The following is a 17,415-nucleotide window of genomic DNA, read 5'->3' on the forward strand; positions in this document are numbered from 1 at the left end:
GCCCCCCCCATTGCTGGCTCCATCCCAGCCCCCCCCCCCCCCAAGGGAGATACACAGCACTGGGGGCTGCCAGGGGAAGGGGGGGCTCCCTGAGTGCTGGGGGGGGGGGGGGGGAACGATGGAATTGGGGGCTCCCAGAAAAACGGGGGGGAGGGGGTTAGGAAAAGCCCTTGGTGCCATCCCTACAGCCCCAGCAGTGGGGTGGGGTGCTACAGACCCCCAGAAAGGGGATCGAGGTGCTTCTACATGACAGCTGGTGACCCCTAAGTCTGGGGGAACAAAGGCAGGGATCACTTATGGGGTGCCCACAATGGGGGGGGGGGGGGGCACTCTTCCCCCCCCAACCCTGCACCCCAGGAGGGAGATTCACAGCAAAACAAACAACACAGTCTTAGGCTCCCCGTGCCCAAGCAGCACCCAGCCCCATGGAAAGGGGGGGTCCAGGGAGGGGGGTGGTCTAGGTGGCTTTGTAGAGGTCCTTGCGCCTCCGCACCTCCTTGAGGACACGAGCACGGAAGGCGTCGGGGTGCTCCCCGCCGCCCCGCCGCAGCCCCAGCGCTGCCTGCAGCTCTGGCCGGTGGGTCCGCAGGAAGGGGTTGTAGGTCTGCTCCTCTCCCAGCGTGGAGGGGCACTGTGGGGGCAGCCGCTCAGCCCCCCCGCCGGAGGCAGCACCCCCAGCAGGGAGCTGGACACCCCCCCCCTCCCCCAGCACCCTCTTCCCCTACGGCACCCACCATGCAAGAGGGTGTTGGGGTGCAGCATCCCCGCCGAGGGATGGGGAACCCCACGAGGGGCTGGGGTGGGGGGGTTGCAGCCAGAGGGGACCCCCCCGGCCTCACCGTGCTCCTCTTCTCCTGCCGCTGCTGTGTTGCCCACCGCAGCTTCTGCTCCAGCGCAGGGTTGTCCAGCTCCAGGAGGCTGGCGAAGGTCAGGCACTCCAGCGCATACTCGTGGCCTGTGGGCCCCCATAACCCTTAGCATCGCCCCCGCCTGGTCCCCCAGCTCGGCAGTGGGGGCTAGGGGGGACACTGGCGGCTCTGCCTTGCTGTTGGGGACACTCACCCGGCCACAGCAGCGTGTCCTCGCCCAAGCCCACGGCCACGTCCAGGGAGGCGAGCATGGTCTCAGGGGAGCCCTCAAACAGCCTGCCTGGACCCCCGCACAACTGCCTGTCATCAGGGCGGGGACTGGGAGGTCCCCCCAAGCCCTTCTCAGGGTGGGACCCCCCCCACCATCCACCCAGGGCTGGGGTCGGGTGCACTCACCACAGCCAGCGAGGAAGAGGAGGTCCCCAGAGAAGAGGCAGGGGGGGCCGCCGAAGGGCCCCCCGTCCAGCACGTACACCATATGGCCCACGGTGTGGCCAGGCGTGGCAAGCGCCTTGAAGGTCAGGCAGCCCACGCTCACCTTCTCCCTGTCCACAAGCGGGCTGCGCCGGGCACAGGGGTGCACTGTCAGGGTGGCCCCCCCCTGCCCCAGCACCTCAAAACACCCACCTCCCCATGCAACCCTTCCCCAGGGCACTAGTGTCATGCGCATGCCAGGTCTCTGCCCATGAAGGGGGCAATGTGGGGGTACTTGGGGGATGGACTGGTGGGTGGGTGGAGCAGACGGTGGGGGTTGGGGGTGAAGCACCCCCGCAAAATTTACAGGGGTGCTGGGCGGGATGCAGGGCGCAGAACTTACTTGGTGAGCTCTGGGATAGCGTCGAGGGCGCTGCCGTACACCTTGCAGGAGCTGTGCCGCTGGCGGAGCGCTGCGTTCCCCCCGCTGTGGTCCCTGCGGACAGGGATGTCAGCACCCCTAAACATGCCCCCCCCATCTCCCCCCGCCCCGACATGGGGTAGGGCTGGGGGTTCCCTCAGCTGGGGCACCCTCCATGGCAGCCACCGACCCAGCCAGGGCTCCCTCATGCCCCTTACCAGTGTTTGTGGGTGCAGAATATGGCCTCCAGAATCACCCCCTCTTCTTCAATGGCAGCCTGGCAATGGGGGGGGGGCAGAGAGATTTGGGGGGGACACAGACCCTGAGTACCAGTCTCCTCCTAAACCTCCCCCCAGCTCCCCAGGTGCTGGATGAGCCCTGCCACCCTCCAACCTTGTCCCAGGCACTAAGGGCTGCAGATTAGGGGTAGATTTGTCCCCCCCCCGCTCCCAAAAAAGTCAGAGACATGCCACCCCCTCACCCGGGGACACCCGAACACTGGGTCAGGGGGGCTGCGAGGGTCTCACCTGCACAGCCAGCGGGTCGGAGGGGTCGATGACGGCTGCCTGACCGGAGCCAGTGTCGATGACCAGGTAGCTGTAGTTGTTGGAGAGCACAGGAATGGGCAGGATTTTCACCCCTGGGTGGGGATGGATGGACAGACAGACATCAGGGCATGACCCCCCCCACCTGGAAAAGGTGGGGAGGCCAGGCCAAACTCCCCACATCTTAAATCAAATTCTCAGTTAAACATGCTTTGGGCAATTTGGCGATGGCAACCCCTCCTCACCCCAAAGTGCCAGTGGTGGGGGACACGATGTGGCTACGGCGGGGGGGGGGCTCGCCAGGACTCACCGGGGAAGAGGCAGGGCTGGGGCGCGGAGTGGCCGTGCGGGTACCGCTCCCGGGCCTTCTTCACCTGCCGCTGGTAAAAGAGGTAGCCCAGCCGCGTGCGGGCGTACAGGCTGTACCTGGGGAGGGCAGACACCCTCCGGTGTTAACCCCCAGCCCCCCCAAGGAGCCTACGTGGGGAGGGGGCTGCTGCCAGGGCCGGAACCCCCACGGGGGACACATACAGGGTCACTTTCCCATGCGTGGGGGCTGGAGGTGGCGTGTGTCCCGTCCCCCCCCCCCCCCCCAGATCTGCAGCGAGGGCAGAATCGGTTCCCCAGGCAGGTCCCTCAGCCACTCTGAGCAGCAAGGACCGAGGGGGCATCGCTGCGGGGGTGTCCATCTGTCCGTCCGTCTGTCCAGGAGGGCTCTGCTCACCGGGAAGGGCTGGAGCCTCAGGGCTTTGCCTGCAGCAGCACTCTGGCTGCCAGGCATCCGTGGCTGTCCCCCCTCCACCCCGGGGGGGAACATGCCCAGGGCTGACCCCACTCCGAGGGCCTGCCCTGGGTGCCACGGCCCCAGGGAAAAGGGAAGCAGGAGCAGAACGGGCTGAGGAAAAGGGAAGCGAGAAATGCCCCCGCAGCATGTGCCACGCAGGGGTGCAACAGACACAGGCTGGGGGGCTCAAGGGGACCCCTCCCCATTTATACAGCAGCATTTCAGGGCTGGGGACAGGGATTGGTGCCATGAAGGATGTGCAAAGCCCCGGGTTGCAAAGCCCATCCCCGGCCCACGGGCATCCCCCTGGGTGGTTACATCCTCCACGCTCGCACCCGCAGGTACACCGGGCAGGGATCCTGGCAGGAGCCAGGGCTCCCCTGCATCTGTGGGGGGTGGGAGCCCGCAGCCGAGGAGCGGGGGCTCCTGCCAGCACCGGGCAGCAGGGCCACAGCCGGGGCACCGGGGTGAGTTAACGATTAGACCCGAGGGAAGGAGCCCCAGGGGAGGGGAGGGCGTCAGATCCGAGGGTGACCGACACCGTGCTGGGGGAGCCGGTGGCTGATTCCCGGCCCTGCGGAGCCCCCCCGGTAGCCGGGCTGACACCGCCTGCCCTCGCCCCGCCGGCCCGGACGGGCTGAGCACCCGTGGAGGGCTGCCCCCTCCAGCCCCAGCCCGGCCTCCCCGTGCCAGCGGGGCCGGAGCACACCGGGCTGGCCCCGGTCCCTCCCCGGGGGGCTCCGCACAAGCAGGGGAGGACGGGCCCTTCCTCCCGGCGGCAGAACAAAGGCGGGCGGCGGTGGCTCCCTCCCGACGGGGGGGTACCGGAGCGGCGGGCACTCACCCCACGCGGAACAGCAGCGGGCCGGCGAGGGCCATGAGGGCGGCGGCGGCGCGGCGGGCGAGGCGGCGGAGGGGCAGGCGGAGGGGCAGGCAGCGGCGCAGGCAGGCGGCCCCCAGCCCGCGGACACCGGCCGCCGCCGCCCGCAGCGCGGCCCCGCCATGTCCCGGGCGCCGCCCCCCGCGCCCCGCGGCCATGCCGCCCTGGCCACGCCCCCTCCCACGCGCGTCACGCCGTTGCCCCGGCCACGCCCCTCCCGCCGCCGCGCCCGGCACGCCCCCTGCTGGTTGCGCCGCGTCACTGCCGCGGGAACGGGGGAGTGGGAGACCCCGACAGCGTCACCGGCGGAGAGGAGGGGATTCCCCCCCCCCCTCCATCGCCGCAAAGGGTGTCCCCCCAGCTGACGTCACTGCGTGGAGAAGGGGGTCCCTAAGTGACGTCAGAGCCGGCAGGAAGGAGGTCCGGGGGTGGGCGGCTGGGGCCCCGTTCGGCGGGTGGGGGTCAGGGGGGTCCGTCCCGGGAGCAACAGGAGGGGCGCGCACTCCCCCCCGGCTCACCCGGCCCTCCCGGGGCGCAGCGGCGCGGAGCCGCCGCGGGGGGGCGCGGCGGGGGGGCGGTGCCTTCCCCCGTCCCGACTCGTCGCGGCCGCAGCCCGGCGGAGCAGCGCGCAGCAGGTAGGGCGGCCCGACCCCGCTCCGCACCCCCCGCCGCTCCCGGTTCCCGCCTGGGGCCGCTGACAAGGTGGGGCACGGAGACACCCCCACCCCCCCCCCCAGCCCGGCGGTCCCCCCCGTTCCCCCGACTCCCCCCCCGCCCGGTTCCGCCCGCCCTTGCCCCCCCCAACCCCCCTGTCCCGGCCCCCTCCGGTGCCACAGCCGGCGGGGGGGTGTCCCAGCGCTGGACCGAGTGCCCCGGAGGGCGAGGGTCCCCAGGCGGGGGTGGGAGGCCGGTCCCTGAACTGCGGGGACGTGCCGCGACCCCCCCGCACCCCTATCCCCGGAGCGGGTGGGGGCACTTCGGGTCGAGGTCCGGCACGGCGGCGGGAGCGGGGACGGAGCGAGGTCCCGCGGGCAGGGACGCGGGGGGACAGGACCCCCACGGGTGGGACCCCGCTGGAGGGCTAGTGCCGTTTTCCAGACCCCACGGGATCGCGTGGGGGGAATCGGGGCGCGGCATGGGGTGGTCCGGGGGGGGGGGCGGGGGCAAGTCCTTTGTGCTGTGGAGGCTGTCCCCACGGACCCCGTGGGGGGTCTCAGGAGGTGAGGGCACGGGTGTGTGCCCGGCAGGGCGTGGGGTGGCACCGTGGGGGGTGCATGGGGACCCACGCTGGGTAGTGTGGGGACGCCTGGGCTTGGGCACGGGGGGGCACCTCTGTCACGCGCCCCGGCCCCACGGGAGGGGGATGAGGGGCGGGGGGGGCAGAGAGGCGGCGGCGATGCTGAGGTCTTGCAAACTCGTGTCCTGTGTGAGCAGCGTAGGGGCAAGTAGTGGGGTGGGGCAGCAGGGGAACCCAGCCTGGGTGGGCCGTGCTGACCCCCCCACTGTGAGCCCTGCCGAGCTGGGCTGGGCTGGACTGAGCCAGGCCACGTTGTGTTGTGCTGTGTTGCGTTGTGCTGTACAGAGCTGTGCCGCGCCGTATGGAGCTGTGCTGCGCCGTACGGAGCCGTGCCGTGCCATACCAGGCTGTGCCATGCCGTACCATGCTGTGCCTCACCGTACCAAGCCGTGCCGTGCCGTACCAAGCCATGCCGTGCCGTACCTAGCCGTGCTGTGCTGTACCAAGCCGTGCCGTACTAAGCCGTGCTGTGCTGTACCAAGCTGTGCCGTACTAAGCTGTGCCATACCAAGCCATGCCATACTGGTGGGAGCTTCCAGGCTCTTCTGGGACGTTAGATGCTTTCCCAGGCAGCCTCACCGTGGGGAGCCATGGGGAGAGCGGGGAGCCCTGGCCCCCGCCCCAAACCCTGGTGTCCCCCCCAAGGTGGCCCTTGGCGCCCCAGGGTCCCCGTGGAGCTGGTGGCAGTGGCCTGAGCCCGGCAGGAATGCTGAGGCGGTCGGCGTGGACGCTGCCCGGTGCCACCCGCAGGGCTGTGCCGGGGGTGACGGCTGCCTGCGCCCCGGGTCCCCACCACGTGCGCCTTATCTGTGCTGAGTCACGGTGCCAGTGCAGAGCAGCACCCTGTCCCCGGGGACGGCACGTCATGCCGGGGCCAGCCAGCCGGCCCGGGTGGCCCTGTGGCCGATGACCTCTGGTTTCAGGGCCCTTGCTGTGCCATGGCCCGGGGAGGGTGCAGGGTGCTGCCTGCCTCTCTGGGTGCGGCAGCCGCAGGGACCCGTCAGGCTGGTTCCTTCCCAGTCCCTGAGGCTACCCCGCCGGAGTGGGGACTGGAGGGGCTGGGGCAGCTGGCAGACCACTGCCACGGGGTGCTGGCCATGGGCACAGGGTGGGACCCCCTGCTGACCGTGTGCTGGCCAGATACACCCTGCTTTCCCCAGACGCCTGGGTTCCCTCCTGGGGACTCCGGTCCCCCCTAACTGGGTGCCAGTCACAGGGGTTTTCCTGGGGTCGGGCTCCTATGCTGGGCCCTTCCCTGGCCCCGCAGACGAGGCAGTGCCAGGGGGCACCGGGTGCTTTTTGGGAAACCGCAGAGCAGCAAAAATGAAAGTTCCCGGACGGGTGGTCACCGCCACGCTGGTTATTTTCGGCACCGCCGTCATCGCGATGGCAAAGGGCGGCACGGCCGTGGCAGCTCTGCCGCGGCTGGGACAGACGGATGGCGGGAGGGACGGACACTGAGCCGCTCTCCCCGGCCTGGCATGGCTGGCCTGGGTGTGCCCCCCCTCCGGCACCGCTGCCCGCCCAACCCAGCTGTGCGAAGCGCTGGCGTCGTGCTGGAGGAAGCACCCCGTCCCCTCCCAGCCCAGTCCTGGTTGGGGTCAGATCCTGGTCCCTTCCCAGGGACTGTCCCAGCGTCATGTCACCGCTGCAGGCAGGGGGGACGTGGGGGATCCTGGCACCTGCTTGGGGCTTGGGGTGGGCATCTCCCGGTGCCAGCGCTGGGGGGATGGCAGGCGGGTAAAGGCCTGGCACCAGCTCCTGGCAGCGCCATTATTTTCCTGGCCTTGGAGATCCTGTCTTCCTCCTCCTCCTCCTCCTCCTCCTCCTCCTCCTCCTCCTCCTCCTCCTCCCCCCCCTGGAGCCAAGCCCGGCAGCTGGCCCTGGGCCCGGGCTGGCTGCTCGCGGCTGCCGGGGGCTCTTCGAGGGGGCCTGGCGTGGCTGGGGAGGGGAGCTCAGCTCCAGGGGTTCCTGGCTCCCCTCCCCGGGGACGCGTCCACCTCCCTCCGAGGTGACACGGGTGGCACTTGTCCCTGTAACTCCCTGGGGGGCTCAGGAGTTCTGGAGTCCCCGCATGACTCACTGGGCTGCTGGGTGGGGGGGCACCCCTGAAATGGGGGGGGGGGGGGGCAGTGAGGTCTGCATGGGTGTGATCAGGATCAGGCCCTGCGTTTCCATCCCAGGCAGCGGGCAGGGTGATGCCGTTTGTCCCCAGGGTGGTGCCACCAGGAGCTGGAGATCAGCCAGGGCGTGCGTGTGCGCGCGTGTTCCCTGCCCCCCCGGCGACGGCAGGGTGGGCTCCAGAGGCCGGAGAGGTCACGTCCCCGCCGTGGCTTGAGTCAGCGCGTGGCCGTGCCCTGCCCATGGCTGGCCACTGACGCAGGCGCCGGGGACTCAGGGCACAGGAATGCGGGTGGCCCTGGCCGAGGGACAGTGGGGACGTCCCTCACCTCTCATTGACCCGCTGACATTGAGGCCAGCTCGTCCTTATTAATTAGAAGCTGCTTTTAAAGTGGGAGGGGGAGGTTTTGCGGCTCCACTGTCCCCTGTGTCCCTGCTCCTGCGGCTCCACTCGCCGGGGACACGTCCTGCCTGGGGAGGGGGACCTGCGCTGACACCCCCTCATCTTCTCTCCCCTCCAGGTGCCCGCGGGAGACGCAGGGAGCCGGCATGGCGCAGCCCAACGCACCCCCCCCTACGATGACAAGAACCCCCTCTACCCCCCGCCCCCGGGGGGTACCCCCAGCCCCCCTACTATGCCGGGGGGTACCCGCAGCCCGGGGATACCCTGCAGCAGGGGGGTACGTGCAGCCAGGGGGGTACCCGGCAGCAGGGGGGTACCCCCAGCCGGGGATGGCCATGCCCACCATGCCTATTCGGTTTGGTAAGTGGGGGCACCTTGGGTTTTTCTTTGGGGGGGGGCTAGAAACAGGGGTGCTGTGGGGGCCTGCGCAGCCCACCCTGGTGCTGAGGGGTGTCTCCCACCACAGCTGACGATGGCATTGGGGATGGCTCCCCCTTCCAATCGGCTGACTGGGATGACAGGAAAGTCCGGCACACCTTCATTCGCAAGGTGAGTCCTGGGGGGCCAGGGGCACCCATCAGGGTGGGGGGGCACCTGTTGGGGTGGGGAGCCACGTGCTGACCCCCCCGGTCTCTCACAGGTCTACGCCATCATCTCCGTGCAGCTGCTGGTGACAGTGGGGATCATCGCTGTGTTCACCTTTGTGTGAGTGGAGGGTCCCTCCTTAGCCTTGCCCCAAAAAAGGGGGCAGCCTGGCCCCGTGTCCCCTGGGGGGGTCCCGAGGGGACAGTAGTTGCTGTCCCCCCTCCCTCACGCTCGTCCCTCCCGTCCCGCAGCTCCCCCGTCCGCTCCTTCGTCCAGAGGAACGTCGCCATCTACTACGCCTCGTAGTGAGTAGGGGGTCTGCTGGCTCGTGCCCCCCCCGGGTGCCCTCTGGCAGCTGGCACCCCACAATCGCAGCCTCCCAGCCCAGGAGGGGGGTCCTGGTGCGGGGGTCATAGGGCTGACACCCGCTGTCTCTCTCTGCAGTGCCGTGTTCCTGGTGACCTACCTGGTGCTGGCCTGCTGCCAGGGTCCCCGGTGAGTTGCTGGTGGCTGGACCCCTGGGGTGGAGGGGTGTGGATATGGGGGGGGTCTCCAGGGCATCAGGAGGAGTGGTCCCTACCTGAAGCTACCCCCAGGGGGCTGTGGACCAGGGGGACATGACATGGCTGCTGTCACCAGCTCACCTCTCTCTCCATTTTGTCCCCAGGAGACGCTTCCCCTGGAACATCATCCTGCTCAGCATCTTCGTGAGTGGGCTGGGGCTGGTGGGGGGCCTGCTGGTGCCCCCATGGCACCCCAGCTCCCCAGGCGGGCTGGGAGTGATAAGGGGATGTGTGGGCAGGCGGGGGGCAGCCAGGAACTGCTGCCCCCCATGATGCTGCTCGCCCCACTGAGCCCACCCTTCTCTCCCACAGACGCTGGCTATGGGGCTGATGACGGGGACGATCGCCAGGTACGCCCCGGGGGCCCTGCGGTGACAGGAGCTGGGGTCCCTCCTGTCCCCCGCCGCATGGCTGGCTCAAATGAGAGGCTGCCAGGAGCCGGGGGACACCCTGCTCCCCTGGGCTCGGGGACAGTGGGGTCCCTGCCCAGGATCGGGGCTGCGGGGGTCACCAGTGCCCCCGTGGCAGGGGGATGCCAAAGCGTGGGGTGACTCTGGTGTCCCTCCATCCACAGCATGTACCGGACCAACGCCGTCCTGATTGCCATGCTCATCACCGCCATCGTGGCCATCATTGTCACCATCTTCTGCTTCCAGACCAAGGCAAGGAGGGCGACGTGCCCTGCCCTGGGGGGGGTCAGGCGTGGGGAGCCGGGCGGTGGCGACAGCCCGGGCTCTCCCGTGACATATGTCCCGTGTCCCCCCCTTGGCAGGTTGATTTTACGTCGTGTCCGGGGCTCTTCTGCGTGCTGGGCATCGTGGTCATGGTGACCGGGATTGTCACCGCCATTGTCCTCTCCTTCAAATATGTGAGTGGGGGCGACAGAGGGGCTGTGGGGTGCCACGGGTGTCCCCGGTTGGGTGTCTCCAGCGCTGGTACAGGCAGGGGGGTTTGGGTGGTCCCCCTTGGCTGGGAATAAGGGTGTGGTGCCGGCCATGGCAGAGGCAGCTTGCCTGCAGGGAGAGGGTGTGTTGGCGTCAGCATCAGCAGCATCTCCTTGGGAGCCAGGTGCGGGCAGGACCTGCCCTGCCTTGCCCGCTGCCTGCCAGCACCCTGGCTCACCCTGCCCGTGTCCCCTTTGCCGTGCAGGTTCCCTGGCTCCACATGCTGTACGCTGCCATCGGCGCCATCGTCTTCACCCTGGTGAGTTGACGGCTGGGGTGGGCAGAGGGTGTCAGGCAGGGACCACGGAGCGGGGAACCCCTCCATCCCTGCCTGACACCGTCTGCCCCCGCAGTTCCTTGCCTATGACACCCAACTTGTGCTGGGGAACAGGAAGAACACACTGAGCCCTGAGGAGTACATCTTCGGTGCCCTTACCATCTACACTGACATTGTCTACATCTTCACCTTCATCCTGCAAATTGCAGGCCGGGATTAGCCCCGGGACCCCTCCTGTCCCCCTGCCGCTGCCCCTCACCCCCTCCTCTGGCCTCTGTACAGGATACAGCCACTTACCGTGACTCCTAACGCTTCAGCATCCCTACCTGTAGGCTGCTAAGGAAAGGGCTTCCCTTGATCACCCCCCCATAAGCCTCCAAGGGTGGTGTGAGGGACTGGCTGCCAGTGTTTAGGCAGTAACTGGCCTCAGCACCGCTCGCTGAGGCCGTGCTGGCGGTGCCGGGCTGGCAGCGGAGCACCACGGTCCTGCCTGGGCACGGGGAGCTGGCAGCGGCTGCTGGGATCGTGTTGGGATTTTTTTGGCAGAGCCCGGTCAGTGTCATTCACTTGGTGCCTTAAACGCGGCTCCGGCCGTGCCCCTCTCCCCGAGCTGCAGCGGTGCCCAGGGCGGGCAGGGGGCAGCTGGGACCCCCGTGGCGGGACTCATGGCAGAGCTCATGTCGCACAGGCCCTGCAGCTACAGACGTGGGCAAAGTTGCACTTGCTAAATAAAACACTCTGGTTTTCCAGACGGTCCCAGTCTTACTGGTGTGGTGACTCCCCCGAAAACCGTGTGGGCAGCCTCAGTGGGGGCTGCGGCCTGGGGCAGCGCAAACCCTGCTTTGGGGTGGAAAAAACAAGGTCAAGCGGCTCCAGGCCTGGCCTCCCGCCCCTGCCTGTACCCCTCCACCCTTGTGGGCAGAACCTCGGCTGCAGAGCAGCTGGCCCGCCCCTGCTGGGGGGGCAGGCAGAGCCTGGGGCTGAGCACTGAGGGAGCGACCACAGTGGCACTGAGCTGTTCCACTCACCAGGAATGAGGTTTATTTGTCCCTATCCAGCCCCACCACCACCCCACAGGCTGGACAGGGAGGGCCGGCACCAGTGCTGCGTGTCCCACGGTGCTGGCGTCCCCTCGGCCAGTCTCTTCAAGGTGCCACGGTGCCAGGCTGGGGGCGGGGGGCAGCCCCGCTATGCCCCCCTGGCCACCCTCTTGTATCGCTCCGTCTCGTACTCGCCCTGGTTGGCTTCCATCATCTGTCGGCGGATTTTGAGCTGCTCCAGACGGTTTTTGTCCACTTCCCGCTTCGCCAGGAGGAAGAGGATGATGCCGGAGGGCAATCCGATGGCCCTGCAGGACAGCCGGCAGGCAGGAGATGGAGAGAGCCGTTGGGGAAACAAGGGCCCTGTGCCACCCTGGGGCAACATTCCTCCCCCCCCCCAGCTCAGCGCTGCAGCCCCCCAGGACCCACTGTCCCACCCCAGGCCCTGCAGAGCAGCGGAGCCTCCCGGTGCTGAGCCTCTCCCGCCGCCCCAGCCACTCACCAGGCCACCCCCACCGGCTTCATCGGGTTCTTGCCCTTCTTGCGTGTGGGGATGTACTCCACCCCCTCGGGGAGCCCCCCGCTGCCAGGCTCCGGGCCGGCCCGTGGCCCCGCCGGCCGGCGGCAGCTCTGCCCGAGGAGCCGTGTGCCTGGGGGGGCCGGCCACCCCCAGGGCCTGGCAGGACCTGCTGCCGGTCCTGCTGCCGCCAGCAGCCCTGCGGGGAGAGAGGCGTTAGGGAGGGGCGGCCACAGGGCAGTGTGTTTGGGGCCCAGTCCGAGCCGCCTGAGGCTCCTGCCCTGCCCTTGCCTTTGCCCTTACCCTGCCCTTGCCCTTGCCCTTGCCCTTGCCCTTGCCCCTGCCCCTGCCCTGGCGGCAGGTGGGGCTCGGGGGCGGGGCCTGAGCCGTGCGGGGCGCGGCCAAGGCCGAGGGGCGCGGCCAAGCGCGCCAGGGGAAGGGCTCTAAGACCTCGCTTCAGCCGGTCGTGGCGTGGCCGAGGGCGCCAGGGGCGTGGCTCTAAGACCTCTCCTCAGCCGGGCGGGGCGGGGCCGAGGCCCTGCGGGCCGGGCCTGGGGGCGTCCCGGGGGGGGTGTGTGTCGGAGGCCGCGGGGCCGTGCGGTGAGGGTGGTGGCGGGACGCTCCCGGTTCCCCCGCCCCGGGGCCGCCCCATCCGCCCGCCCGCCCGCCGTTACCCCCGCAGTCCGCCGAGTGCCGCCGCCATGGTGGGCCCTGCCGGTGTGCGGCAGCCCCGCTGCATGCCGGGAGCTGCAGTCCGCCGCGGGGCTGCGGGGGGTGACGCTGCCCGGGCGGCGCGCGAGAAACTACAGCTCCCAGAGCGCACCGCGCGGGGCGGGGTCGGCCTACGCTACTGGCGGAAGGGGCGGGGTCCGGGTGAGGACGCGGGCCGAGGTTGGCTGAGGCGTGGATGGGCGGCGGGCGGGGATTGGCCAGGGCGGGGCGAGCGGCGGAAGCGGCGGCGGCGGGGTGGGGCGCGCGGGCAGGCCGGCATGGAGCCCGCCGAGGGCCCGGGGGCGCTGGGCTTCCACGGCGACGAGGAGATCATCGAGGTGGTGGAGCTGGGCCCGCCCGGGCCGGGTGAGACGGGGAGCCCCGCGCTGCGCACCGGGCAGGGCCTGCGGGGGCTCCGGCCTCCCGCCGGAGCACCGGGCCCGCTCCGGCCCCGCCCCAGCGCCAGGCCCGGTCCGGCCGCGGGTCCCGGCCCGTTCCCTCTCCGGGCCTGCGGCCTCTCCCCGCGTCGCGCCCCGCTCCTTTGCGGCTCCTCTGCTCCGGGTCTCCTGGCCGCGGCGGCATCGGGATCGCGGGTCCCCCCGGCTGCCCCGTCCCCCAGGGACCCCCGGGGTCCCCCCGTGCCCGCTGCCGCCTGCCCTGCGACGGCCGAGCCCGGCAGGCCGCGAGCCGCGTCCTGACCTTCGCCCTCTGCAGATGACCTGGCCGACGAGATGGAGGACGTGGACTTTGACGACGAGGGGGCGGAAGAGCCCGACGCGGAGGCTTGGGAGACGGAGGACGACGAGGGGGTGGAGGACGGCATGGAGGCGCAGGACGACAGCGAGGTCACGTTCTCCCTCCACTCGGGTGCGTGGTGGGCACGGGCAGCGGCAGCTGGGGTCCTCCTCGGGACCTGCTCCCACCCTGGCCTTCCCCAGAGTAAGGGGGTGCAGCAGGTCCTTACCAGGCTGCCGTCTCCCGGCCATTCCCGGGACAGCCGTCACGACTCAGGGCTGCCTTGGGCTGTGATCGTTTCTACCTTACGCTCTGGTAGAGAAGTCCTTCGAGCCTCCTACCATGGTGGCTCACCCTGAGCTCGACAGACAGCCTCTGCTGCTCTTCCCCCATGGGAAGAATAGATTCCCACTGGTTTCGGTTGGGAGTTCAGCTCGCTGACATCCCACCCAGACCTGGCGCTGCGTGGGATTTGGATCCCCTGGGAATGTCGGGTGGGGTGTGAGTGGCGTCTGAGCCATGTAACCTCTCTTTACTCTTCTGTGAAGCTTCTGTTTTCTGCGTGAGCCTCGACCCCAAGACCAACACGCTGGCAGTGACGGGTGGGGAGGACGACAAGGCCTTCGTGTGGCGCGTGAGCGATGGAGAGCTCCTGTTTGAATGCTCAGGTGAGGTGCTCGAGGCTGTCCGAGTGAGTGGCCGTGTCCCCTCTCAGCCACATCTCTCTGGACGCGCTCTTCCCCAGCTGATGCTCTGCTGGAGCCGGGCTCCTGACCATCCTCCATAGCTTGGCCTGAGTGGTCTCTGTCCCCCGACGTCTCTAGGACACAAGGACTCGGTCACCTGTGCCAGCTTCAGTCACGACTCCATGTTCGTGGCCACGGGTGACATGTCTGGGCTTATCAAAGCGTGGCGAGTGGACGCCAAGGAAGAAGTGTGGTCCTTCGAGGTGGGGGACTTGGAGGTGAGTGGTGGGACCTCTGGTGCTGTGGGGAGCTCATGGGCAGGCAGCCGGGACGCAGCTGGGTGGTGGGGGGGACACCGCCCCCGTGACACTGCCTGTCCCTCTCTCTGCCCAGTGGATGGAGTGGCACCCTCAAGCCCACGTCCTTCTGGCGGGCACGGCTGATGGCAACTCCTGGATGTGGAAGATCCCCAGCGGAGACTGCAAAACCTTCCAGGGCCCTGCATGCCCAGCCACGTGCGGCAGGATCCTACCTGACGGTGAGGCACGGGGGCTGTCTGGGGTGGGGAATCTGTGAGAGATCCCGCTGCCACCATCTGCCATCCTGCTTCTGCCAGTCTGTGCTGAGCGGGAGGTGGAGGGATGAGGGGAACTCTGGCTCTGTCCACTGGCCCTGTCTCACCCAGGGAAGCGAGCGGTGGTGGGGTACGAGGACGGGACCATGCGCATCTGGGATCTGAAGCAGGGAACCTCGCTGCATGTCCTGAAAGGTAGGAAAGAGGTTAATCACCTGGGGTGCTCCCTAATTGAGGAACAGCCCCTTCCAGCGGTCTCTGACCTCTGCCCGGCTGGAGAAGTGGCACCCTCCGAGGCCAGGGGCTGCCGGAGGGAGCCTGGCGCTGGGTTTCCCTGTCCCCACAGGTGGCTGCTCCTTGCCACCGGGGTGCTGGCAGAGCCGGGCGAGGTGGAGGCTGCGGAGGGGTGGGTTTCGAGGCCCACCGGGTCTCCACGGGGAAGACATGTGGCGCTCATGCCTCTCCTGCTGGCCCCCCAGGCCAGGATGGCCACCAGGACCCCTTGACGTGTGTGGCCAGCAACCAGGACGGCAGTTTGATCATGACGGGCTCTGTGGACTGTCACACCAAGCTGGTCAACTCCGCCACGGGCAAGGTGGGTCCGTGCTGGCGGGGGCAGAGCCAGGAGCCCTGGGGAATGGGGGAACGGCCGCCCAAGCCCCTGTCCTGGGCCAGGCGGGTGTCCCCGGGGGTTCAGGGCTCTACCGGCCCCGAGCAGGCTGTGGTGGCCACCGGCAGCCAGCAGGAGGCGCCCTTGGCCAACACAACTGCTTCCTCCCAGCTACTGGTGGGACCTGTAGCTGGGTGGTCCCGCTGGGCTCGTGCGTGGAATGAAGTTCCCCCCTTGTTTGCTCCGAGGAGCTGAGGTTTTGGGGTCGAGCCTTGGTGTCCAGGGGGTGTAGGCTCGATCCCGGGTAAGGAAGGGGACCTCGGTGTGACTGGGGGTCCCCTTCCCCTCCCCTGGGGCACTAGTCAGCCTCCCTCCCCCCAGGTGGTGTGTGTGTTCAAGATGGAGAGCATGGCCCCTAAGGCCCCCGCCGGCGAGGGTGAGGAGGCCGAGTCCAACTCGGTGGAGTCGCTGGGCTTCTGTAACGTGTGAGTGTGGGGACGTGTGGCCTGGGGGGTGACAGTCCCCCTTCAGTGCCAGACCTTACGGGGGATGTTTGTTACTAACAGACCTGTTTCCGTCCCTCATGCTCGTTCTGCTCTCACCCCCATCCTCCCCAGCTGGCTGTGGGTATCCCGGGTCACTGGTGTGTGACAGGGAGAACAAGGGACACCAGCTGCCTAGTCCTCCCCTCAACCTGTTTGGTTTCTGGGCTAGCCTGATGGACCACTCTTTGGCTGGGATACCCTCCAGACAGGGCTGCTGGGGATCTTTCCTACCAGGACGTTGTCTTCTCCCTTGTGAACCTCAGGCCCCTTGCTGGCTGTCACTGTCCTGTCGGTTTCCTGAACCAAGGTGTTTCATGGCTCCGGTCATCGGGTTGTCCCTCATCTTCTCCATGTGCTTTGCCTTCAACCTTGATTCTTCATGCGCTTCCATCCCTGCTTCCCCCAGGCTTGCGTAACGCCTGTTCCCCTCTCTGCAGGATGCCGCTGGCTGCTGTGGGCTACCTGGACGGCACGCTGGCTATCTACGATCTCTCCACGCAGAGCTTGAGGCATAAGTGCCAACATGAGGTACGGCCCTACCCCATCTCCCCAGGCCTGGGGGGGTGTCTCTGGGCCCATCCAAAACCTCTCTTGGAGCCCAGGGGCTTTCCTGGGGCCAGTTCCCGATTTGTGCTTCTCTCTCAGCCCCTTGGGCTTCCCCAAAGGCAGCCGCAGGCCCTGCACAGAGGATGTGCCCCATAGCTTGGCCCTGAGGGCTGGCTCTCCTGTCTGTGGGGATGGCAGACAACACTGGGGGGCTACGTGGGGGGAGCTGAGACTTGCTGGGGGTCCCCAGTGCTCACCCTGTGGCCACTGCCTGCCCCAGTCGGGGATTGTGCAGTTGCTGTGGGAGGAGAGCTCGGCCGTGGTGTACACCTGCAGCCTGGACGGGGCCGTGCGGCTCTGGGATGCCCGCTCGGGGAAGATGATCAGCGAGTACCGAGGGCACTCAGCCGAAATCCTCGACTTCGCCGTCAACAAGTGAGCGGGGAACCCCTAGACCCCTTTCCTGCCGGGTGGAGGGACCAGGGGTGGCAGGGGCCTCCAGCCTCAGGAACTCGAATCACAAGCCATTCTCCTTTGGGTGCCCCTGGGGTCTGGCCCCAAGGGAGGGGACAGACCCAGGTCCATGCTGAGACTTGAGGGTCTCAGGGGGAGTGGGGCAGATCAGAGCTGGGCCAGGGGTGTGGTGAGGGATGCCCAAAGCCCCCAGCCCCATCTCTGAGCTCTGTCTCCCCCCCAGGGACGCCTCCATTGTGGTGACGACCTCTGGTGACCACCAAGCCAAAGTGTTCTGCGTTCAGCGCCCCGATCGCTAGGATCTGTGCTGAGGGATGGTGTCCTGGCTCTGCCAGGTGGCTCGTGTACAGAGGGCTGAGGGAGATGGGTTTCACCACCCTTCTCCAGTACCTGCTTTGTAATTTTCCGGCCTGCCCTGCTTTGCCCTCACCATCTGGGGGCCAAGCCTGGGGTTTTGTATGAAAATGTCTTTTAATTATATAAATTATTTCACTTAACTGGATGCCATCCACTCTGCTTGTTGGGGGGAAGAGGACCTGGGGAGCTGTGCTCCCTCCCTCCTTAGGGATCTCCCCAGCATCCAACCATGGCCTGAGGATCAATGGCAGACAGTTTTATGCTGGTCTGGGTGGAGGCAGAGACCCCCATCCTAGCTCTCCCTGTTAGGGGGAATGAGGGGGTCAGGGTAGGAGGGAAGGGTGCAGATTGCAGGGTAGGAGAATCCTGCTCTGTGCAGCCCAGGAGTTCCCTAACACAACAGGCTACTCGCTCCTAGACCTGAGCACAGCACCCCCGCTTCAGCCCCCAAGATGGAGATCACCAGAAGTAATTTGGTCTGGGATACAGTAATTATCCCCCTTGCGCCTGTGACTCC

The 17,415-nt window shown here is 68.2% G+C and overlaps 3 protein-coding genes across 3 annotated transcripts; 2 read left to right on the forward strand and 1 right to left on the reverse strand.

The window, feature by feature from the left end:
- Positions 1 to 329: 329 nt before the first annotated feature.
- PNKD (PNKD metallo-beta-lactamase domain containing) lies at positions 330 to 12,363 on the reverse strand. Its single transcript, XM_050900038.1, has 11 exons — positions 12,348 to 12,363; positions 11,646 to 11,859; positions 11,335 to 11,451; positions 2,560 to 2,675; positions 2,232 to 2,344; positions 1,923 to 1,981; positions 1,687 to 1,779; positions 1,266 to 1,429; positions 1,063 to 1,149; positions 840 to 955; positions 330 to 631 (listed from the first exon to the last, which is right to left on the reverse strand). The coding sequence occupies exons 1-11, from the start codon at positions 12,361 to 12,363 to the stop codon at positions 458 to 460; spliced, it is 1,269 nt and encodes a 422-aa protein (XP_050755995.1). The 3' UTR covers positions 330 to 457.
- TMBIM1 (transmembrane BAX inhibitor motif containing 1) lies at positions 4,531 to 10,857 on the forward strand. The gene is made up of 12 exons (XM_050900198.1): positions 4,531 to 4,548; positions 7,853 to 8,094; positions 8,201 to 8,283; positions 8,375 to 8,439; positions 8,571 to 8,624; positions 8,764 to 8,814; positions 8,987 to 9,026; positions 9,195 to 9,232; positions 9,457 to 9,544; positions 9,655 to 9,750; positions 10,032 to 10,085; positions 10,180 to 10,857. The coding sequence occupies exons 2-12, from the start codon at positions 7,881 to 7,883 to the stop codon at positions 10,321 to 10,323; spliced, it is 927 nt and encodes a 308-aa protein (XP_050756155.1). The 5' UTR covers positions 4,531 to 4,548; positions 7,853 to 7,880; the 3' UTR covers positions 10,324 to 10,857.
- A 286-nt stretch (positions 12,364 to 12,649) lies between the features above and the next one.
- AAMP (angio associated migratory cell protein) lies at positions 12,650 to 17,402 on the forward strand. Its single transcript, XM_050899789.1, has 11 exons — positions 12,650 to 12,737; positions 13,086 to 13,238; positions 13,655 to 13,774; positions 13,931 to 14,070; positions 14,186 to 14,330; positions 14,478 to 14,561; positions 14,846 to 14,961; positions 15,358 to 15,461; positions 15,959 to 16,049; positions 16,348 to 16,502; positions 16,765 to 17,402. Exons 1-11 carry the CDS (start codon positions 12,650 to 12,652, stop codon positions 16,838 to 16,840), a joined length of 1,272 nt encoding a protein of 423 aa, XP_050755746.1. The 3' UTR covers positions 16,841 to 17,402.
- The last annotated feature ends 13 nt before the right edge of the window (positions 17,403 to 17,415 follow it).

This window comes from Gymnogyps californianus, chromosome 7 (genome assembly GCF_018139145.2).
Source record: "Gymnogyps californianus isolate 813 chromosome 7, ASM1813914v2, whole genome shotgun sequence".
NCBI classification, from domain to species: domain Eukaryota; kingdom Metazoa; phylum Chordata; class Aves; order Accipitriformes; family Cathartidae; genus Gymnogyps; species Gymnogyps californianus.